Here is a 25557-nt window from a genome sequence, read left to right as displayed (position 1 = left end):
CATTGACTTCTCACTTTTGGCCATCCCACCTAGTATCTCCTGGGCAGAGAGCAGGAGAACACAGGAAGCTGAGCACATATAAAAAGGGCAGAATGCTCTAACTTGTTGGGCTACCAGGATACCAGCTATGGCTCCCTTCTCCCTCCTGGGAGAAGTCTGTATTGCCCCTTCTTAAATAAACCCTGCTTTATATGCATCTATCTGCTTGCTTTTTTGGTGTTATACTTCAACATGTGAGGAAGTAGGACTTGTCACTGATAACTGTCGGTATCATTACCACTACCAGGTTCTAATGATTTCCTTTAAAATTTGAAATCTAATGCTTCAGACACTACTGAGGCTTACAAAGTGCAGCTCAGTTCACAGTTGAGGCAGAAGGGAATACAAAGCAGGTGCATCTAATACTTCGGAGAGGACAGGGAATGCCAGGATAGTTCAGAATAAAGGAAGACCATAAAGCAGTGGGCTGCTTTGCCAAGAAAGTAGAGAATGACAGGAGCATATTCTTTCTCCCAATCTGCACCATCCTTTCCTTTCCTGTCCTCCTCAGTTCAGTTTCCTGAACCATAAATTCAAAAATCCGCAAGTAAAGAGTGGACCTCTGGAGTGAGACTAGTCTTAATCTTGACTCTTTCATGCTGTGATTGTGACCATAGCCATGTGTCTTTTCTTCTCTGTTTTTGATTTTACTTAAAAAATAAATAAAAATAAACAACAACAACAAAACCCTTCTAGTATCTGCTTTATATGGTTTGAGGGTAAATTCCATTGCCATACATATGAAGGCCCTAGGATGAATTTTATCAGTTTTCAAAATGTAGATTTTATCTTTTTATCTTTTATCCCTGACATAAATGTTTTGATGGTATTTTGTGTTCTTGTGCTGAAGGCCAGAGGCCTTTCTTTCTAGGCCTGACTAAGCCCATTCCTCTCTCTAGCTTACTTTCATACCACTGTGCCCTTGGTACCCTCACTCCAACCCAAAGAAATTTCAGGCCCACTTAGACTGGCTGTGTCCTTTCATCCACTCTTGCATGGTCTCTTCTCATATCTAAGATAATTCAGTCTTTAGATCTCTATTCACCAGCTCAGGTAAGACTCTTTGACCTCTACAACTAGCATCAAAACCTTATTATGAACTCTTCTCAGTAGTATTTATCAGTCCACAAGTATGTTCACTTATGTGACCATTTATTTATACCACTATAAATAAGCTATGGGAAAATAGCAAGACTATGTTATTTTGCATAACAGTATATTCCCAGCACTGATCACATTTTGCCCAGCCCTTAGTTTGTCTTAATAAATATTTGTTGAACAACTGGACGAGGTGGAAAGGAACATATGGAAAATTTTGAGATCTAAGCAAGCAAACCCCTTTCTTGGAACAGGAAATACATTTTGGGGAGCAATGGAAGACAAGGTTCAGAAGGTAGGTTGGGGAGACTTGGATGCATGAACAGATTGGCGAAAGTAAGCACCAACAGAGAATCCACCAACTGGCTTTTGGCATTCAAAGTTACCTGATAAAAAATATGGGTGTTGGCACACCGGAACACTAAAAATTATTTGATTTCTAGTGAGACTAAACTTATCACCCCAATAAAGCTTAATTAGTTGATAATACCTGAAAAATAGTTCAAAAAAAAAAACTTGTATCATCATGTCTCCAAGGACAGTACAGATTATGGAAATTATGAGACAGTATTTTATTTGGCATTATTAAGGAGAAGGCATCTCTTGTAAGTGGGCTCTTGTATTTTCTCAACATTTTCCTGGCTGAACACATGCTGGCAGCCTTCCCAGAAACCATCTCATAGATAACCACAATGATTTGGCAAGCAGATAATGTTCTTCTTGTCGTTATAAAATCCTTTGAATTAAAGAAGTGATGTTTGATTCAGATCAACATAACATGTGAACAATAAGTGCCTCTGTGGAAAACATAGTTGAAGTATTATTTGGACAGCTGAGCAGACTTAAACCCGTTGCAGATACAGTTTCTTGTTATGGTCATCAAATTTCAGTTTTGTTATTAGTTCACCATGACTTTGTCAGTATATTCATTTATCTTTTTGGTATATAAGCTGAGCAGATGAATGGGTGGCTGGTGGTGCTCCAAGAGAAGGCCACACACGAGTTAAAATTCATTGGAGCAATGTAACCTATATAGTATGTTTCAGTTTTCTGGTTAGGTTCCTTATCCTCACACTGAATTGATTCTGTGTTCAGTAACATTTTCACAAGAAGGTCATTGATTGATGATTCCATAGGTGTTGGCCAGCACCCCCCTGAACATCTGAATACCAGAGGTGAATACATGATGGGGTGTAAGTAGAAGAAATAAGTAAAGAGGTGGTGTTGGATTTCCAAGGTCAAAATTTATCTCTAAAGCTCTGTTACCTTGAATCAGTCACATATCTCTTCAGTTTAAACCAGGTAATCTGTAACTATCATAAGACTATGATAACTAAGAAAGCATACCATGATTGTATGGCTTAAAGGTGGTATGTATGAGTCCTTCTAGGGAGATGGCATATCTATCAGTGAGAGTAATGATATACTTGGTTCCTTGGCTGCTGCTAAACCAATATGGTACCTTCCAGGTCTACCAGACAGAATTTCATAAAGGATCCTGGGGTTCAGGGCAGAGCACTGGTATATGGCCACCCCAGGACTGAAGACCAGTCTGGGACCAGGCTCTATGTATAGCCATGCTTTCTCTTCCTATAACTTGGTAACTGTTGTGAAAGGATACAGGATTAATATATTTGATATTTAGTGAAACTAAACCTATCATTGTTACATAATCTCATAACTGATACTACCTGAAAATTTTAAAAGACAATATGAGGGGCTGGGGTTGTGTCTCAGTGGTGGAGTGCTCATCTAGCATGTGGGAGGCCTTGGGTTTGATCCTCAGCACCATATGAAAATAAATAAATAAAATAAAAGTATTGTGTCCAACTACAACTAAAATATAAAAAAAAATAAAGACAATAATAATCTATACGAACTGCACAGATTATGGGAATTATTAGACAATATAATATTTATTAGAGAATATACATTTTATATTCCTCACAAAACTGGTGTCACTCTTCCCTTGTGACATCACTCCCAGTGCTTCTTTTCCTTCGAGATGTCTTTTCAACTTCCATGCAAATGGACAAGCTCTGTATTTATACTGCTTTCTTGTAAGTGTATTATAGAAAATGGATAAGACTTACTGGGTCATTGATTACATAATTTATTCCAGTACATTCCCATTGCCTCTGGCATCAGATGATGTTCCTGTACCTACCATGCCCCCTTGGGTAGGTCCACCAGTTGGTCCAACAGTTACTTCTCACTGTTTCCCATTGTGAGCCCTGCCTTCTCAGCTGGTAGTGTCTCCTCCTCTCAAAACTAGATTCCCTTCTCTCTGTAATATCATGCATTATGATTCCTTTCTTCTGCAGTAGTGTTCTCTCTCCCACTGGCATGGACAAGGTCTGAATTTATACTTCCTTCTTCTAAAAGTACATAATAGTAAATTGGTAAGTCTTACTGGTTTATTATTTAAATTATGTAAGGACATAGATAGAGGAATTGAACCATTAGTTTAGACACCCAAACCACCCATTCGCTGCCCATTCAAGAGATATTTCATGAGTGCTTGGCCTGGTGCTTAGATAATACACAGTGTAGTTAATGAAATGTTTTCTTGGCTTTATAGAATTTCCTGTGTAATGAGTGAAAAAGAAAATAATTTTTTTCACTTAAATATTATTCTTACAAAATGCAAAGTAAATGGAAAAGAAAAGTTTCTGTGATCACATGCAACACAGGATCTGGATTACCCAGTGACTAGGGAAGAAATCTGTGAGGAGGGTCTCCTGGGTGGAGTTGTGTTCATTGGCTCTGAATGAGGCACTGGATTCAATAGCAAAGAAAATAAAGTGCTCTGCCGGTGCTTACCTTCTATTTTGGGCAGATATATATATATCTATATATATCTATATATCTATATCTATATCTATCTATATATATGTATATGTATGTTTTGGTGCTATGTGCTAAAATAGAAAAGCAAGATAAGGCTCTAAGGATGATATAGTTAGGTGATGGTGATATGGGCAATGTGGAGTTCCTGATTGGCCAGTGGAACTGGAGCTCAGGGATGCAGCAAGAGAGATAGTTTGGGACATTTTGGGAGTAGAGCCTCAGAGACTTGGTGATGATTTTGTTGGAAAACCAGTGGACTAAAATAACCAGATTTTTACTAAAAATGTTAATTTGATGCCAGTGAAGGGAAAAAATGGAGAAAAGTGATGTTAGGATTTGGGTGACTGCCAGAAAAACTTGTAGCAAAGATGCAGCAAAGAGTCTGTTGCCCTCATTCAATTCAGTTCTAGTGAGGGACACAAAGAATTCTTATGAGATATAAAGAGGTGAAGAAGGATTTGTGAAGAACTTGGGGGTTACAATGAGTAAGGTATAGTGATAAGTTTCATGTTGGTCAAGAATGGCTTCCCAAACTGATCAGGCACTTCACAGAAGAAATACAAATGGCCAACAAACATATTTAAAAAAAATTTCAACATCTCCAGCAATTGGAAAAATGCAAATTAAAACCACACGGAGATTTCATCATACTCCAGTATGATTACAGGTGTGCACCACCACACTCATCCCTTTGTGTGGGTTTCTATTACTGCACTTACCCTATTTTATTTTCTGGCTAAGTCTGTCTCCTTCAGGATAAACAAGTGTGAGCTGTTTGTGGACAGGGACTTCACTCATTCATTTTTGTACCCTCGACACTTAGCAGAATCCCTGGCATGTTGTTACCACTGAGCAACACAATTGTAATAAGACTGAGTTAATATAGTCTTAGGTATGCTTTTGTAAGGAAAATCAAGTTCATTGGTGTCCTTGCTTCAAAATTATAGTTTGATTACTTGGTAGCATCTAGCTTAGACTATGTTAGGCAAAAGTGAGAAAAATAAAATGTCTATAAACTTAGGTTATTAGAAACAAAGTTTTTCTGTAGTCAGTCTTAAGATATTTATAGTATACTTTAAAAATAGTCTTATTGGTCTTGCTTTATATGCATTACTAAATTTCTAAAAGTTGATTATTTCAGCATCAAATATTTCCCCATTAAAACAATATTGCATAAAGCACCTCAGCATTTTTTAATCAGGAGACAAACCACACAATAACTGAACAGGAAAAGTTTACCATATAAACAAAAGGGAAAATCAGAAAAAATAGGAAAAGCTGACATAGGAGCATAGCACCCGAAAAAGAAACCTAGGTGAGGGGGCCACTTGCATTTCCATACCCATTCTCAGGGCTAGAATCCAGACCTCACTGAAGATGGTGTATCTTTAAGCATGGCAGAAGATTCCCTTGAAATGCTGTACTGTTGGGACTCAGGCAGCTTAGGTTTCTAGGATTCTGGAGAGAATTTGTACTCTGGGAGGTGCTGCACTTCAGAGCTCAATGGGGCATGGTACCTGGGATTCCACCCTCGGGGGCCCAGAAAACAGCTGCCTAGGGATTAGTGCAACCTACTTCAGTTAAAAGAGAACCAAGAAGAAGAGCACATTCTTCCAATGTGCTTTCCCTAGCACCCACTATTGAGATGGTACTAGTTGGCACAGGCACAGCAATGGGAAAGTGGATTTGGAGCTGATAAAGAGCAGATTGGCAAGTGGCACAGCTCACCTCTTTGACTGCTAGGCTTCCATATGTTCAACTTGAGTACCAGCTACAGCAAAAGTTACATATTCATATATACTTAGGTATATAATTTAATGAGTATATACAATTATTTTAAATTTAAAAATGTATTTTGGCTGTCACTGCCCAACAAGACTAGTAGTATTAGAGGAAGATGAGAAGGGAGGCAGAGACACCCCTATGAATTCCAAAGTAGTTAATGTCATTCTTAGATAAAACTTATTGTTGACTATCTTAATTTCATTTTCCTTCATATAAATATATTAAAAGCACTAGTCTTCTATCACTTAAGAATTGTTTTGTCTCAGAGACAAAAAATAAGACAGGCTTTCCAACAATCAGTCATTCAGCCAGAGCTGGTAAAGAGGATGCAGAGTGTGGGAGTATCATACATATCTGCCAAATGTGGAATTTATTATGGCTGCAGTAAATAAGTCAACCAAAATAGATAAGTGCCAGGAATCTTCTTTCCATTGAGTGAGGAGAGGAAACAAGGAGAATGACCTTCAAAGGGAAGAACTCAAGTGCTGGGGGAAGATTTGTGGTCGGGTGGTGGATTGTGGAAGACTGTGTGACAAGTGAGTCCTTCTTGACTGTGGAACACTTGTGCTGCTTTCTCATACACAGACAGGCATGGTGAGGTGGTGCAGGTGATGTAGTTATAGCCTGAGACTACTTCAGTGTTACAAGTCCATTCTTAGGGTAAAATTAACATGGATTTTTTTTTCCTGTAAAATTAGTAACTATAGATAACTTGTGAAGGCTCTTATAACAGTCTTGTAGGCTCTTCTGGAAGGATCTTTTCTCATTGTAGAAAGATGAAAGCAGGAGTAAAGTTAGTGTCATGCGACCCATATAGGATTCTTCAGAATATAAATGACAAAATAAGCATTTAATGAAATTGTACTACTACTTAGATTCCTGACTTAGAAGAAAAGAGAGATTTAAGGCCTGGTCTTGTGTCTCTTCCAACATATCAAAATATGTTGATCTATTAAAATAATATAAAAATAATCAAAACCTTATTGATTATTATCTATTTTTTCTACCTGTTTAATGAGTCAGTCTCTCTCTCTCTCTCTCTCTCTCTCTCTCTCTCTCTCTCATTATTATCCATTGTATTTGTTTAGTTTGTTAGCTGGTATTAAGAACTACCAATTTCTTACCTGGTATTAGTGGACAGTTAGAAGTACTGTAAAGGTCTTTGTTTTTCTAGCATCTATCCTGCCTGGTTAAGTATGAGAAGTTGGGGAAAAGAGTTAATGAAATCTGAGACTGGGGCAAATGTTCCTAATCTCTTGGTTGTGGAGCAATTTAAATTAGCAATTATGTAAGGTGGTTATTGACTTAGATACTAGATTTATATAATATTGTCCTTCAAATCCTCCCTCAAATGATAGGTGACCCTCTTGTGCAGAAGAATTTGCCAGAAATCTCAAATATAGGTAGATAAATTGGGTTCATATCTCCAGCTACTTTCTTTTTTTGGGGGGTGGGGGGTGGTTCTAGGAAATAAACTCAGGAACACTTAACCTCTGAGCCAAATCCCCAGCCTTATTTTGCATTTTATTTAGAGACAGAGTTGCTTAATGCCTCACTCTTTCTGAGGCTGGTTTTGAACTCACAATCCTCCTGTCTCAGCCTCCCGAGCCGCTGGGATTACAGGTGTGTGCCACCATGCCCAGCCTCCAGTTACCTTCTTATTCATAGTGTTGTTATTATTGTTTAGTAAAAATGAATTCATTTCTCCCTGTTTTGGAGGATGGGGAGTTCAAGATCAAAACACAGGCAGATTCTGCATCTGGTTAGGGCTCCCTTCCTGATTTGCATTCAGAATCTTCCAGCTGTGTTCTCACATGGCAGAAGGGATTGGGGAACTCTCTGGGATCTCTTTACAAGGGCGCTGATTGCATGCATGAGCTCTCCACCCTGTAGGATTCTGTTGCAGGCATTCCTATGACTTTCTGGTGGTGGACACGTAGGTAAGATGGGATTGTCTCATAGTTGTCTCAGCACTATATCTTGCCTCTCTTAAGCATTCCAACATTTGAGAGAATTTTGGGGTCTCCATTTTATAATGAATTACTATATATTATAAAACACATTGAATAATTATAGACTAGTGTCTACCCTGGCTGGATGGTTGAAAGCAAGTAGCATTGGTGTGCATGGAAGCTTAGCAGTGTGCATGCCTCATTAAAAATGGATTTGGTTTTGTTTTTCAGGTTTTTCTAAAGAGTGACCGAGTGGCCAGAATGGTTCAGAGTGGAGGGTGTTCTGCTAATGACTTCAGAGAGGTGTTTAAGAAAAACATAGAAAAACGTGTGCGCAGTTTACCAGAAATAGATGGTTTGAGCAAAGAGACAGTACTGAGCTCCTGGATAGCCAAATATGATGCCATCTACAGGGGAGAAGAGGACTCCTGCAAACAGCCAAATCGAATGACCCTCAGCACCGTATCTGAACTTATTCTGAGCAAAGAACAACTCTATGAAATGTTCCAGCAGATTCTAGGTATTAAAAAGCTAGAACACCAGCTTCTTTATAATGCTTGTCAGGTATGTGCATTATGTTATTTCCCATTCCCTCTTACTCAAGAGGATGAATGTTAAGTGTTTACAGCCTATGGAGATGTTCTGCACTTTATGTATCCATTTTGCTTGAAAAGTAGAATGAATATGAATTTCAATAAATCAAATAGTGGTATTTTAAAAACAGTATTTAATGGAGAAGAACATCAGTGTCTTTATCCAGTGAATGATTATTCCCTTTGCCCTATTTTATAACATTAGATTTGTACCTATTGGGTATATGTGGCATACCCTGAATAGTAAAGTGAGAATCATCTGTTGCCTAAAGAACCTTGGCAGTTCATAATAAGTAGGTTTACCTCAGAGAAAAATATTTTTTATGAAGATACAATGCTCGACTTCTGATTTTTATGAAAGTAATTGAAATTTCATTTTTTAAACACAGCCAGATACAAATGAATTGAGGATGATAGTTCAACTATGTAATTTAAAGAGATGACAGTGTTAATAATATATTTTCTCTTAAGTTGTTATTCTAGTCATGCATTTGAAAAATTGAATAAAACCTCATGTTCTGCATTTTTCATTTTTAGATCCTATGATTTGTCTAATAATGCATCTCTCCTTTATTTGAATTTTGTTTGCTTATTTTGGATATTTAAATCATTTACTTTGCCTTAATATGTAATTTAAATTGACAAAATTCTATGATTTTAAAATGCATTTGTTCATTAAGAGTTACACTTCTATAATGTACATGTTTATTTTTAATCTTGTATAGATCTATCTGCATTCTGTCCATACCCCTTACTTTGCATTCCTAATTTGTGGATAACTTCAGATGACTAAATTAACAGAGTTAATTAGTAGTAAATCAGGGTAGCTCAACCCTGGGAACAATTTATGCACTCACCATATTGTTTTCACTATGTCATTAAGTCTGGTGGGGCTTGGTAATAGTTGAGCATGACTGTAAAGCTAACCTCCTCTATTTTAAAGGATAAATACAACTAGGACTTTGCATTTTTTAGCTCACTTGTACATTTTAATGTTGATAAAGGTAATATCAAAAAATTCAAATTCAGACATTCAGTAGATATTTATTGAGAATGTATTCAAGTTAATACCTCACTAGGTATTAGGGAAAACAAGCTGAGCAAAATTTGTTCTCCCTATTCCAAAGTCTAATAGAGTACCCAGGCCTCTAAATGAATTACTATACATTAGAATTTATATTGGCTGTTATACGGTTATAACATATATCCTTGTGTACCTTTGGGTATATGTTTAATAACTAAAAATGCTTTTAATTAATCCTTTGACTTCTTTAAAGATCCCTGCTGCAACCAAGGTCTGCCCTACCTAATATCTGTTTTCTGTGGTTTGCAACTAACAATACTTCAAATTCAAATCACCACTTGCAGTTGTGGGTTTGTTTATTTTTCCTTTCAGTTCCATTAGTGTTTACCTCACTTATTGATACTGTGTTAGATACAGACATTTGTATTAGGATTCTTTGAGCTTCTTGTAGAGTTGACTCCTTTATCAGGATATAATATTCCTCTTTATCCTTAACAGTCTTTCCTCTAAAGTCTACTTTGTCTTTAACTAGTAGAACTAAATCATCATTCTTTTGATTTAGGTTTGCATGATGTTACTTTCAAATTGCATTTCTATTTTTAATGTGGGGTTCTTGTAGATAGTATAGGATAGTGTCTCCAGTGTTTTGTTTTATTTTTTGTCCACTCTGATGTTTTTTGAACTTTAATGGGTATGTTCAGACCATTCATATTTAAAGTAATTTTGTATGCAATTAGATTAAGTCCTCCAATCTTTATTGCCTCTTCCCTACAGTTGCTCTTTGTTCTCTTTTTCTTTTTATCTGTCTTCTCTGATTTTGAGTGAATATTTTTTTATGATTTCATTTTATATCTTCTTTTGGTGCCTCACTTGGGCTTTTTTGTTTTTTTTAATTCAGTTTACAATGCACATTTTTAAACAATCTAAGTCCACTTTCAAATAGCACCAGCAGGCTTTATATGTAGCATAGCTCTCCCATACCCCCAAGTGTTAATTTCAGTTATAGTAAGCTATAATCACCCAATACATTATGAATATTGTTGTTTAAGTAGTTGTCTTTTAGATCAATTAAGAATAAGGAAACAAAAGATTCTGTCTTTCTTCAGTCATTCCTTCTCTGATATTTTTTTAAATTTATTATTGTATCTACTACAATTTTTTTAACCTATGCAATTTCCCTTATATATGCATAACTTTTTTAAAATATTTCTGTGAGGGCTGGACTACTGGGGATGTATTCCTTCAGTTTTTATTTATCAGAAAAAGTCCTTTCTCTCCTTCACATTTGAGGATAATTTCACTGGTTATAGAAATATTTGTTAGCTTTTCTTTCTTTTTCAACATGCTGAAAATCTTAGTACATTCTTTTCTTGTTTGCATGGATTCTGAGGAGTTGTCTAGGGGTAGTGTTCATCCTTGAACCTCTGTAGGAGAGGTGCTCCCCCACTCCACCCTGTGCTTTCCTTCAAGATTTTTACCTTCCTTAGCTTTCTGAAGTTTGAATGGTGTGGAGTTTTGTTGTTGTTGTTGGTTTTGTTTTGTTTTAATTTGGTCTTAGTTGGACTTTTATGAGCTCCTGTATCTATGTATTAGTATGTATAGTCAATTTTGGAAACTTCTCCACTACTATATCCAGTATTCCTTCTGTCCCACCTTCTCTTTTCTTCATAGTGTTCTAATTATGTTTGGATTACCACCTTTAGTATTGCCCTACTGTCCCGAGTTCTGGGATGTGTGATTATGGTTCATTCATTTATTCCTTGCTTCCTTCTTTCTCTCATTCTAATTGTATCTCAGATTGGGAAGTTTCTTTTGACCTTTCTTCAAGTACACTGATTCTCTGATCAGCACATCAGATCTACTGATGACGTCATCAAAGACATTATTCATTTGTTAGAATGTTGTTTTTTTTTTCCCCCCCTAGCATTTCCTTTTGATTCTTCCTTGGAGGTTTAATTCCTACTTTATTATTCATTTGTTTTTGCTTGTTTCCAACTTTTCCCATTGAGGCTGTTAATATATTAATAATAGTAATATAATTTCTTACTTGGTAATTACACCATCTATGTCACACATGAATCTGTTTCAGCTGCTTGCTTTGTTGTAGCATTCTCAGTCTGTTTTCTTGAAGTTCTGGTACCACAATTCACTGTGGGTTCCTGTGGTTTTGGTTTTTCCAGTAGCTGAGACAGGCTACAGTAGTTTAGTTTTCTCAATGTTTCCTCTGGCAAAATCTTTCCCTCTTTGTTAGGGAGAAGGATCTGAAATATTTTAAAAAGGCTTTTCTTTTCCTCTTCCTGCCATGATCATGTGGATCTCTTTCTTGGATTGTCACTATGAGAGCTTGGTTGGCTAATGGAAGGAAAGTTTACTTGAATGCGTGTCCCCTGTGACTGGGACCTTGGAGTTTCTCATTTTCTGTACTCAGCTTATAGGAATTTGTCAAGATCATTAGGTAAGCAGGGCTTCCTAATTTAGACATGGTGTCCCCCAAAAGCTCAGGGTTTCCTGCCACTTATGACATGCAGCAACTTCTGTGTCTTTCTGGATTTGCCTTTGTTACTAGATTTGGGGTTAATGGTTTGCCCTGCATCATCAGTTCTCTGATAAGCATAAGAAAAATAATTGGCTTCTAGCTTGTCCAGCATTTTATTATGAGGCTAAGAATGATGACTTCTAAGCTCATTATATGTCTTAGTTGAAACTGGAATTTCCTTTAATCCTGAGATTTGAAAAAAAAAAAAAAAACTTCAGAATTATTTTTAGGTAAATTTTAAACCCCAAATGACAAAGTACTCCTATAAGGAAGGGGAGAGCTTTCCTTTGGAATTACAATGATTTTACAGACTTTCTTAAAATAAGAGAACAAGTGAGATTTTAATTTTTTCCTAAAGGGTATATATAGATATCTGATTATATTTGTTCTTTTGTTTTCTTCTAACAAAGGTTAAGGAAAAAAGGTAAGGAGAAGTGATAAAAATCATATAAAATAGCCCATCCTCTATAGAAAAGGAGTAATTTGGGAAGAGAAATAGCAGGAATTAAGAAGCAGAAAGAGAATCTACACGTGGCAGAGAGCTGCTGGAGCCCAGCTCCAGGGTTATAGCCCAGAGATTTACTTCACCTTCCCTGTTGTGTCAGGAAAGGTTCTGAGACTCCTACTACCTACAATATTCTTGTTTCTGTAATTGGTTACCTGTGCCTGGTCACTTGTTCTTGCCAGCAGTTATCCCCTATAAAGTCTCAAGGATGTGTTCCTTGCTTCAGGATCAGAAGCTCAGAATGGAGAGCTCCCCTGGGGAGATGTGCAGGACTGTAGCAGCCATGTAGCCCCTGGGGGCTGGTGAGAGACATGAATGAGGATGGAGCTATGCCAGGGCTGCCATGTGATGCTGACAGTAGGATCATTTGGTGGTTTTCCTTTTCCCAGAGCGGTAGGATTAGCATCTTGGATGGAAAAACAGGAAGCTGCCTTCTGAAAGAGCATAGGCATTGTCATGGTTTAGACATGGTGTCCCCCCAAAAGCTCACATGTGAGACAATGCAAGAAGGTTTGGAGGAGTAATGATGGATTATAGCCTTAACCTAATCAGTGAACTGATCTCTGATTGGATTAACTGAGTGGTAACTGGAGACCGGTTGGGGGTGTGGTTGGAGGAAGTAGTTCATTGGGAGTGTGGCTATGGGATATATATTTTGTATCTGGAAAGTGGAGTCAGTCTCAGTATCTCTCTTCTCCCTCTCTCCCTCTCTCCCTCCCTCCCCTCTCTCCCTCACTNAAAATAAATATTAAAAAAAAAATTCTCTCTCTCCCTCTCTCCCCCCTCTCTCTGTCCCTCTTTCTGTCCCTTTCCCCACCCACACCCACACCCCACCCACCCCATCCTGCTTCTTTTTTATCACCATGTGAGCTGCTTCCCTCTGCCACACTATTCTGCCACCTTCGGTCTGAGGAATGGAACCAGCCAGTTATGGATTGAGACCTCTGAAACCATGTTCCCCTAAATAAACCTTTCCTTCTCTACAGTTGTTCTGGTGGGATCCTTTAGTCACAGCAGCAAAATAGCTGACTAAAACAGGTGTTTACATTAGTTCTGGTCAGAGCCAGTAACTTCTTAATGATCAAAATTAAGACATAAAAGAAACTCCTAAAACACTAAGGTAAAAGGTAGCACATGCCACAATTAAGATATGAAAATCAGAGATCATCAAGAGAAAAATATTTACCTGTTATCAAAAAAACATAAAAATGATTTTAAAAAAGATAACCCTTGCATATCATTAGATGTCAGGCTTTTAAAACTGTCTCATATTTTGGAATCTTTGGTGTAAGAATAATGTGCACATTCATAGAACATGTTGTTAGGAGAAAAGGACAAGAAGCTCCAAGGGACAATTTAAAGTGAGCAACATGGCAAAATAAGAATCTGAAATGATTAACCATGATTTAATCAGACCAATATAGTACACATGCAATAAATAGAAGAATAATCTGTTAGTGAAAAGTCTATTTTCAGAATAATTTTAAGAATATGCAGAGAATTTCAAGTAAATATAGCTAGCTATTTTTTTGAGGGACAGTGTTAGATAATATTAATACTATGTATCTCATAGTCAAAATAATTTTATTTCACATTTTTAATGAAAATTGTGTTATTTCTAAATGGTACCAGTTAATCAAGTTGCTTTTTCTTTTTTTTTTTTTAGAGAGAGAGAGAGAGAATTTTTTTAATATTTATTTTTAGTTATTGGCGGACACAACATCTTTGTATGTGGTGCTGAGGATCGAACCCGGGCCGCACCCATGCCAGGCGAGTGTGCTACCGCTTGAGCCACATCCCCAGCCCAGTTGCTTTTTCTTAAACAGAAATTAAATGTGTTTATTAAAGATTATTTTAAAATATGACATAAGGTAATACAACATGTTTAAATTAATTAGTAAATTCATTATCCATAATCATGTAGGCAATACAGATCAGATGCTCCATACATTTTGTTAAATGATAGGAATGCAGAGATAGATAAGGGCTAAATATTTGCTTAGTTCATTTTTTTAAAGAGATTATGGTGTCATAAATGCCACAGTGATATGGCAAATCCCTGGTTCTACTTTTTTGAGGTTGGGAAAGGCAATGTAATCTTTGTGTCATGAAGAAATTCACCAAAATGAGCATTTTGCTCACTTGGTAATGTTTTCTAGGCAGAGGTACCAACATGTGCAGACTAGGAACAGCATGGCTTTGGGGGAACTTAGACTTTGATGCTATTGGACTATAGGGAAGAGGTGGGCTGTGGTTTAAGATGACATTCGCAAAGGTAGCCAAGGGTCTTATAAACTGTAAAGAGATGTACAATCATAAATGACCAGAGCCTGAAGATTACATAGTACCATTTGTACTCCTGTAATTCTCCTTTTACTTCTATATTTAGATTTTAAGAAGATTTGCTTACTCAATTTTATAGCTATCTAGATCCTGATCTTTTCTGCCAAAAGCCACCTTCATCAATGTTTTATAATCTCATTCCATTAACTGAAGAAAGTGACTCACCCAGATTTACTCAAACACAGAAGCAAAGTTAACTGAAATCTTGCTCTCAACAGACCCCCCCAACCCAAATTCCTTATGATCTGAAGACTACAGAAGTGCTACATAGGATCACAGAATTGTTGTCATGTTTATAAGGGATAAGCAGTACTATTTGTGAATGGTTACAGTGTAATATTCTACTTTGTGATTCCATTTCCCTAGATGCTTTAGCTTTGAAGATGAAGCTTGGAGATGAATTGAGATTTCAGCTTGGGCTGTGGGTCTGGAAATTTAGATAAATCAATGAACAGGCAGCTGCTATGTTTCTCATCTCTCTTTCCTGGAAGCTCAGGCAGGAATTGTGAGGCATTAAACCTTAATGAAAACCCCCATTCAAGATCCATAGAGGGAAGATAGCAATGGGGAGAAACAGGACTCTTCCAAGGAGACTGGGTCCACCTTCCACCGGTAACCACTGTCTCATTGTTTTTCATCTAATATCATGTCATTGGTAATATGTTTTGTTTAACATAGTTTTTTTTAGCAAAAATAAAAGTATATTCTATAGAATTATATATGATAACAAAAATAGAAAAATGTGTAAATGAAAGGAAGGTGGTATTGGTTTTCACATATGTGTAATTAAAATCTCAAAGTTCTTGAAAAAATATCCAAGTGAATGTTATTAAATGGCAGATTTTGTGCTTTGAGATATAGCAAAGGAGGAACTTAAGACCTTAGAAAGACTATTTATTTTTGATTTTTGAATTTCTAAGATTGATAGTGGGAATGGCCATAATATTTATATCTGTGTTTACTTTTTTAAATAAAATAGTATTATAGTATAAATTTGAATTTTATTTCAGTTCAATGAATTAGCTGTGGTTAATTATACAGAGTAACTTTCCTCTCTAAAAATTAGATTTTTTAAAATTGTCAATATAATGTTAATGTATTTCTAACAAATCAAATTCTCTTTTATTGGTGTTGCTTCATTTGACTATGCTATTTTGTTGTCTAATTTGACCTACATGAGGAGGCACTACAAGAATATTCCTAAATAATATTTCTCCTAACCCCTTCATTGGGTTTGTTTTTCTCTCTTCAATATCTCACCAGATGTGGAATATAAGGTACCTTCAGATACGTTTTGCTTTATTTTTAGATCATTTTCTTTATCCAGATCTAGTCTGTGAAAATTAGAATGTTATCCCAACTTTTCTTTTTAAAATTAGAGAATACAGGACTAAAAAAAAATTAGGTAAAGTACAACATGTCTTCATAAATCTGGTATAAAGGTGTTCAGGTGAGCAAGACTTCACTCATTGTATAATTGTTCTTAGAGGGATTGGTTCTGGGAACCATATCAGATACCAAAATATAAACATGTTTTATATAACTGATGATAGTAGGAAAGAAATGTTTTTGTTAATCTACTTCATGGCCTATTCTCAACTATGTATGAATAAAAAAGGATGATGTGAGTGTAATGTTTCAAGTATAATATATTTTCTATAGTTTGTTGTGAAGTAGGCTGTCCATGGACCCTTGAGCCCCAAATAGACTTTTTGTCCTCTAAAATTGTTTAATCAAATCTTTTAATCCCATGGACAAAAAAATCTGATTAAAACAACAACAAACTGCATTGATAAGGTTAAGGTTCTCAAAAGGCTATCATTTCACCTCTAAACATTCATTATCCCACATATGAATTTTTGGGGACATCTCATATCTAAACCATAAAGTTGTTAATGAAAATATTCTGTCAAAAGTAAAATGACACATGTGTGAGATATATTCAAGATTTGGTTTCATTCCCTCACAATATTTATGTGCAGTCAGCAGATACATATTAACCAAAGAACAGTTGTACTAAGACAGGTATGTATGCATATAGCACAATGTGAGCAACTGGATGGCAGTATTTTGACACTGGACAGTTTGCATGGATTTTTCTAATGTTTCTCAACCCTGGATACATGTGGGAATGAATCAACAAGCTTTAAATACCACTGGATGCTTGGGCCCCACATCAGACTAAGTGAAAACATTTTTTAATGGTGGGACCAAGGTCTGCTGGCTAAAGCCTTCCTGGGTGGTGCTGATGCATAGTGAGGGTTGAGGACCCCTGCCCTGATGTTCCATGTGAGGATCTCATCCCATGATCATATCAAACTGAAGGGGATGCTAGAAAAAGTCCAGCTGTGTGCCCAGGAGGAGGAGATTATTTAGTGGTGTGGAAAACCTCTCCTCTAGTGAAGCTTTAATCAGAGTTTAATGAAAATTTTAAAATTGTGTAATTTCTGAGTTTGGAAAATCAATGGAAATTCAACAGATGAAAAAATAAGATTGACAAAGGCACAAGGAGGGTGAATGGCTTGGAATCTGTTAGGGAGTATGTTGTGTGTGCTGCTAGAGTAGTGGGAAATGAAGCTCAAGAATTAGGAAAGTACATGAGTATTAAAGGCCTTTTATAGAAGATGAGAGAGCTTGGGATTTATCTTATTCTAGGGAACACTGTTGAGGTCACAACAAAGGCATGGCAGGCACAATTAGGATTCTGAGAAGATCCTTCTCTGGTCTAAGGACTTCACACCCTGCCTGTCTCTCCTTATAGTCATGGGCCAGTGTTATGCTTCTCTAAGCAAAGAGACAAGGATCTGGGGCTATATGTTCCTCCTTCAAATAATCTTTGCAGACTGTACATTGCCCAGCTCTAAATCTTTCAGTTTCATACCTCTTTTTATTTCTCTCTTGCCTATGAGGTTCTTGGGCATCTGGACTCCTCCTCCAAGTCTGTTCTCACATTCTCTTAGTTCCCTACCCTGTAGTGTGCTTCAGAATTCCATTCTGCTCCCACACTTTGGGACTTGAGCATGGGGCAAAACACTGGAGTACCTGCTCTCTCTAGGGAAGGGACAAGATGAAAGTCTAGTAGTTGTAGCAGGACCTGGAGATGGTCCCTATGTTCTGATGGAGCCTTTATGTTAACCATGATATGATGGGACAACTCCAGGTGTTCTTTAACACACTGCTTAGTCTGATCAGGCTGTGTTTCAGGCCTCCTTTGTACAGTTGTCCTTTTTGTCAGGAACCAAAAATTTTTCAATGCAGTGATGTGGATCAAGAAATATTCTTTGTACATGCTGAATTCAAAATATTAAATGTCCATGTTGGTATAGCAAGTGATGATTAGATATACAAGTCTGGCATTTTAATGAGAAATAAGGGCTGGAGATACAGATTTGGGAATCATTTGGAAACTATTCTAAGCCACATATTCAAATTCTTTTTTGCTTTAGATGCAAAAAAAATGAAGTGTTTCTGTTTTTCTTAATCATCTTAGAAGAGAGCAAACTGATCATTATCTTAGTAAGATCTTATTTATATAGTGGTTGGAATTCCTTCTAGCTATTATCTATAAAGTGGTAGAAAGGCCTCTATTATTGTTGAACATTCAAAACCATGTAATTGCCTATGTGAAGAGTGTCTTCATGGGTCTCATATGAAGGCCTTCAGATGAACAAGGCTTACAGCTCAATCTATGAATCATTATCAGAGTTGCTTTTCATTTTTTTTAAATAATCATACAATCATCCCTGAGGGATTTTAGGAATCCCTTCAGATACCCAAATGTACAGAAGCTCAGGTGTCTTATATAAATGGATAATATTTGCATATAACCCATACATAATCTCTCATATATTTTGGATCATCACTAAATTACTTATAATACCTAATAGAATATAAATGTTATATAAATAATTATTAGAGTTGTTAGACTGTATTGTTTAGGAAATAATTACAAAGCAAAAATTCTGTACATGTTCAACACATTTCAGTATTTTTCATATATTTTTAATTTATGATTGGTTGAATATACAAATTGATGTCAATTGTGGATAGGAAGGGCCATCTGTATACAGGGTCTGAGAGTAATGGGATTTGAAAAAAACATAGATTTGCTTCCCTATTCAGTTTAAGAAATTAGATGGATTTGGAATTATTGTGCTGTTAGATCCTCTGAAAAATACTGCAATAATGAAAAACTAAATTTATTATGCTTATTTTGAGCATCCTCCCCCTCCCCTTTTGAGGAAGATTAGCTCCTCATTCCACTCTCTGTTGCTTAAGCCCATGGTAAACTGATGAATCTGAAGTTTCTCAAACTCAATAGACTCAAATGTCATTTTAATTTTCTCTTCCATAATGTGGTGGTTTTTCTATTAATGTCATATTCATCCCTTTGACTCATAATCACATGCACTTTCCTTTCTGTGGCCTTCCTACCTTGAGGAGTTGCCTGACACTGTCTCTTTCTTTATACTAGTGTCTTTTTGACTGCTCTTGTCTGCTTTACACAGCAGTCCCCATAGTTGGAGACTTCATTACCTCTCACATGAATCATGGCAGTACCCTCTTACCTGCCTCTTCCTTTTAGTTTTCTATTTGTTGCCTGATTAACATTATTGAAATACCATTTTGACCTTGTTATGACCCTACCTGCCATGACCTTCTTCATGAATAGAGGAAGACGAATGGCTTCCCTTGGTCAACAGTGTGAATTTCACTCTCCTTGGCTAAATTTTCAGCAGCCTTGGCATTCAATCTGGTCCTCACTGGCTTTTCTAATGTTCTTTCTCCTCCAACAATTCTTTATACACCGCATGGTTTAGGTAAACCAAGTTGCTCTGTGTTTTTTATCCACATCCCCTGTGTTTTCTTGAATTTTAATTTTAACTAATATTATTCTCTTTGCTTGGAATTTTTACCTTTCCATTCTTCCAACACCCAAGAGAAATGTCAGTTTCTCCACAAAGCCTTCCTTCTGCCGTATGCATTTGTGCAAATATTGGGAGAGAAAAAAAAATTATGAGGAATTATAATTGCCCATCATAACCTATAGTCAGTCATATTCTACTTTGTGTTATAGATATTGATATGTGCTTCTATTACCATATTTTAATAACCTGACCATGGTATAAGAATTCAATTAATTTTTGAATCATTAATTGTATAGTAATATTTAAGGTGTTTCCTATTGTGGGCACTCCTATACAGAGAGCAGCCAAAAGAACAATAGCTGTGTGTGACATATAGCTAAGGGGTTCATGGTGAACCCTGGAGTCAAACTGCAAGATTCACACCTCGATCATATTATTTCTCAAATGTGCGATTGTGGGAAAGTTGCTTAAATCTGTGCTTCGGATTTTGTGTCACTAAAATAAGACAAAAATAAGACTTTTCCAGAATTGCTCTGAAGCTTCAGAGGGAAGATGTTTATGAAATTCAGAAAAGTTTCTGATACATCATAAGTGCTGGATAAGTTTAACCCTTTGTTTTAATCCTGATGAACTAGAATTCTAATTTGTTCTGGGAAAGTGAGACTGCCTGTGTTATATTATTTAGAAGTAAAATCTTTCTATCCCAGTGTTATTCCATTATTAATGTGAACGTAGATTCAGCTATTTTATTCAGGTAAATATAGTTAGTAAATAGTTGCTCAAAAATATTAGCTCATTACTTTTGTCCAGAAGATTAAATGTTAATACCAAATGGAATGCTAAAGAATATTTCATGATGTGTGAAAATTTGCCAAGTCATACTATCATTTGAAGGGTGTGTATGTGCATGGATAGATATGGATATGAATACTTATGTGTATGTATACCTAGAGAATATATATGCATATTCTCCAGGTTAAAAGAAGTCCCATGGTTTTATGTTTGAGGTTAAATTTCTTATGTTCTTGCCTTTGAACACTTTGATCCATTATTTAATATAGTTTAGTTCAGTTCACATAGGGTAATTTTATATCTAATTAACTCATTCATCTTTTCTCTGTTTTAAGTATTCAAAGGAAATTGTGGTTTGGGAAATGAATTTTTAAGACTCTTAGAACTGTTCTACAAGAATCCATGGCGGAACTGCTATTTCTGAGTCAGATTTTTATGCATAATTTAGAAGGTAGATATAAGGGAATGCTTTAAAGGGTTTGCATCTAGCAGATAGAATGCTACCTAATTTTTTTCATACATAATAGCATCCAGAGAAATGTGTTACTCTCAAGAGTCTGAGGGTAGTTTCATTTCCTTTTTTTTTTTTTTTTTAACTTCATGGAAAAACAATACAAGTTACCTTGTAGTTGTTAGCTAATTCTCAATGATCAAAAAAGAAAAGGAAGCTGTTTTTGTTTTTGTTCTGGAGGGGCATTGCCTCATGGGAAATGCCTCATAGGAATAAATGGTGTTAGCATCCAAGAATCTTCCTAATATATATCAAATTATTCTTTTTATTTGCAATAAAATTGAGACTATTTTTTTTTAAATCTCAACATTTGAGATGGATTTGTTTTATTCCTGTTATTAGGATTAGGTAAAGTTAAAAAAAAAGTGATGACATGGCACATTGCAGTTTCTGGGAGGGATCATAAATACACAAGAAGTTCAGCAGCAAGACAACTCTGAATGCTTTGTCACCAGATAGCCTTTCCTTTATGGGTAAATGATTGGTTTTGATAGTTTTCTCTTAGATGACTGAGAGATTGATCTGGACAGTGAAGGTAGTGAAGAAGAGCATTCCAGGCTGGAAAAACAGAAGGAAAATATATGATTTGGAAAATGGAACTTGTCCAATAAACAATGAGTGATTCAGTTTGTGTAGAAAGTTGCAGTTACCCAAGAGGTTAGAAAAGTGGATTGGTACAAAACATGACAGGGCCTGAAAAATATGCCACCGAGTTGGGCATCATTCTCTCTTATTCATAGCCATTTATTCTGATTCATTTATTCCCTCCCTCTCTCTCCTTTCCCTCCTACTACTGAGATTTTAGTCCAATCAAGAGTAATGAGGATCATACGTAGAAATAGGGGAATGGTGTTGAGGAGTGGGTAGTATCAGATCAGTTTTAGTTTGAGGTCACTGTGAGATACAAGGCCTTACCTTCAGCTAGAAGTGAAGAGCTGAAACTCAGGCAATGAGCCAGAGCTGTGTGCTGACTTAGGACACTGTATCAATAAATGATTGCAGATGCCCCTAGCACAGCCCCCATTCTCTTGTGCATTGAGAGAATGGGCAGCCAGTGAAGAAAGTAGAACAAGCAGAGTCTGCTGGGTAGAGTAGTGCTCTATCTTTTTGGTAAATAATTTGTAATTCAAGGGATGGTGGGAAATTAGCAGAATTATTCATGGGGTAAATTAATGTGCCAATAATAAAGGTTTTGATCAGTATTTTTGAAGCCATGTTACATGGTACAAAGATTGGGCTGTTAGTTAACTATGATAAACAGTAAAATGAGTATTCTTTTGGGATGACAATTAGGTTTTTGCCAATTCTTTCTTGTAATGTGTTACCTGTGAGTCATCAGATTTATGGATAATATTAACAAAATGGACCAGCTAGGAATCACTCTCAAAGAAATCACAAAATTTAAATAACAGTGTAAATCCAAGTCTACTTGCATTTTTTTATACTAATGGGTAAAGATAAATATTATCAGAAAAAGACAAAATCTAATTCATTTAAAAATTATATTATAATTGGAGTGGGAATTGATTTTCTTTTCAGTGGGAGAAAGAAAGGCATGATTGACTAGGGTTAGCCTATACAAAGGTATCATCATAGAAAAACAGATAGGAATCTTCCTTTATAGTGGGGATTTATTCATGTAAGGACAGTTATTCTGGTTCTAGAAAATAGATTGACTACAAGGGGAAATGATTCTAAATAGTGCTCTGAATGCCTTTTTAAAAATCTGTCTGTCATTAATATATGAGCAAATTTTAATGAATTCAAAATGTTAAATATTGGTAGGTTTTTGAGCTTTATAAAGGTGAAATGTCAGAAGTTATAAAAAATCTGTTCAATGAAACTTAGTAATTTTTACATTGTATTTTTAAGATTTTCTTAACTGTAAGATAATGGGCCATGACACAGGCTTCTGGTCCTGCCTAGGACCTCTGTAATGGAAGGTCTACTGATCTCTAAGACTGTCCCCTTCCCCATTGCTGCTTCTATAGAACAGGAGAGAAATTGGGCAAGGTGAAAATAGCATGTGAGATTCCCAAGTCAAGAGATTCCATTTTTAACATATCTGCCTTTGCTAATCCATCCTGATATCACTAGCAAAGTAAAATATTCCCAGTGGCAATTATACTGTTTTGTGTATTATTTTTACTGTCTCTCTTTAAGTTTCTGGGAGGGCTACAACTTTTGTTGCTATTGAAGAATCTGTAGCAGACATGCCTTAACATAAGTACAGAAAAATGTAAATAAACTGAATAAAGTGATAAAGGACCATTTAGGTCTCATGGGTAAGAGCCTGTGTCTTGCTGTTAGAAAAACCGTTCTGAGGTCTATGACAGGGGCAGGGAGGACATTTTCCATGGGTTAAGTTCCAGAAACCACACAGTCTTTCAGAGTGAGAGAATAGAAGCTTCTGTACACAGAAGATTCTCCTGGAGTAATTTAAAGTAGTTTCTTTATTTCTTTTGCATTAACTACACCTTTGAGAATAGCCAGTAAGCTGTAAAATTCAAGCAATTCTCTGAGGGAAAAAACTAAATGCATCTCTGTACAAAATCATGCTTACCACTTTAACAGGAACACAGATTCCTGAAGATCCAAGTTAGAATTCCCTATCCTGAAGAATTCTGAAGGTGGAAATAGTTCCCCCTGCATAATAAGTGGGAGGAAAAATAAAAGAACCTTTTTTTGGTACTAAAAATTTGTCACACTGGGGAAATATTTTGATAATTAAAGTGGTAAAATGCTCTGTATAGTAGAAACTAGAGGCATTCAAGGATTAAATATACTTTGGGGCATCTGTTATAGTCAAGGTTGAATGACCCTCTTTTTAAAAGACCTGTAAGATTTCCTGTGCCAGGAAAAGACATCTGTGAGGTAAATAATCTATTGTCACATAAAATATTGTAATCAGGAATTAAAAGCAAATGAGATAAAATCATGAATGGCCTTGGTGGGATAATGACTTGCCATGACCCACGCTGCAGATGGGAGAGCCCACATGTTCTGCTGCATTTGCCTCCCAGCCCAAATCCAGAACTAGGATCTGGTGTGTCAACAGCATCTTAACTTCTAATGCTATGCTTCTATAATTAATCTGCTCAGGCTTCTCTTTTTATCCTCCCACTCCTTCCTTCCTTCCTTCCTTCCTTCCTTCCTTCCTTCCTTCCTTCCTTCCTTCCTTCCATATGTATAAAACCATTTGTTTAAGTTCTCTATAGGATTCAGAAGCAAAAGAGAATTATTTTCACTTTAATAGTATTTTCCAGCCATACTAAAAAATGAGAAGGGCTTGATAGGATTGCAGAAGCTCTCTTAACACTCTCATACATACCCTAGCTAAGTGCTCAAATACCTGAATACTGGTCAACTACTTGGTTCTAGATTTTATTCTACATGACTGTGGATAGGTTGGATTTGGATTGTTAGGGAAAGGAAGAAGTCTAAGATGACACTGGGTTTGGGGCTTGAGCAGCTGAGTAGGTGGTTGGGGTCTATGACATGGCTTTACTCATGGGTGATGGGATTAAGGAGCTGGAAATCAAGATCCCATCTGTGCTAATGAAGTTTAGTGTGCTTTTCTTTATGTAAATTGAATTGGTAAGTATATAGTTGGAAATGTAAGCCTGAACACGGTGAGGTTAGAGCTGTGAATACCCAACTGAGATTTTTCAGTGAGCACCTGCTGTTTATGACTATGGGCACTGTGAATGACACTCAAGTGGTGAACATTCAGATTGAGATCAGAAACACCAGACCTGATGCATTCCAGTCTTCATGAATGTTAAAGTGTTAATGTTAATCTCTGCTTTCACAATGGAAATTCAAAGAAAATCCTGTTTGCTTTAGTAAAATTTATTTTTAAGCATATATTAATGAGGCTCATCATTATTAAGACTCAAAACTGGCTAAACTCACTAAAACTGGGAATTAGCTAGAGGGAGGAGGGTGTGGTTATAAAAGGTGTCATGAAGGTTCATTGTGGTTTTAGGACTGTTCAGTGTCTTGACTATGTTGGTAGATCCACAGACCTACATAGGTTATAAATTGTGGAGAAGTTAAGATAGAGGAAATCCGAATGAGATGGGTGATTTTTATCAAAGTCAGTGTCCTGGTTATGATGTAATAGTGTAATTTTGTAAGACATTATCATTGGGAGAACTGGGAATAGTGTACAATGAGTATCTGTTTATTTCTTAACACTGCACATGTGAATCTATTAAATTATTTCAATTTAAAAAGTCTATATCAAGAAAATGGTCATGAACTTATATTACATAAACGTTTAATTAGTTTGTTATAAACAAGTACTCAAAAGAAAATAAAACACTAAGATTCTTACATGTTAAAAATAAGTTACTCAAATGATTTACCCTTTTAATTCTGTCTAGCATTACATAAAGGAACGATAAACAATTAAAATTTCATTTGTTTTTATTGCATTGGTTCCCTCACCTCTGTTTTGTTGTTGTTGTTGTTATAGTAAACATGGTTGGTTTTTGGTTTTCACAAAATGACATGGTCACAGGCTAGGATTGTCGCTCAGCGGTAGAGTGCTCACCTAGCACCGGCGGGACCCAGTTCGATTCTCAGCACCACATAAAAATAAAGGCATTGTGTTGTGTCCATCTACAAAAAAAAAAAAAAAAAAAAAAAAAAAAAAA

General features: G+C 36.2%; 1 protein-coding gene across 1 annotated transcript in view; it reads left to right on the top strand.

Moving 5' to 3' along the window:
• Cadps2 (calcium dependent secretion activator 2) overlaps positions 1 to 25557 on the top strand; it is a 511596-nt gene that overhangs the window by 177906 nt on the left and 308133 nt on the right. The window contains 1 exon segment of the mRNA XM_048786046.1: positions 7956 to 8288. Within this exon segment, the coding sequence (XP_048642003.1) occupies positions 7956 to 8288 (333 nt within the window).

This window comes from Marmota marmota, unplaced genomic scaffold (assembly GCF_001458135.2).
Source record: "Marmota marmota marmota unplaced genomic scaffold, marMar, whole genome shotgun sequence".
NCBI classification, from domain to species: Eukaryota; Metazoa; Chordata; class Mammalia; order Rodentia; family Sciuridae; genus Marmota; species Marmota marmota.
This window is presented reverse-complemented; position numbering and strand designations above follow the sequence as displayed.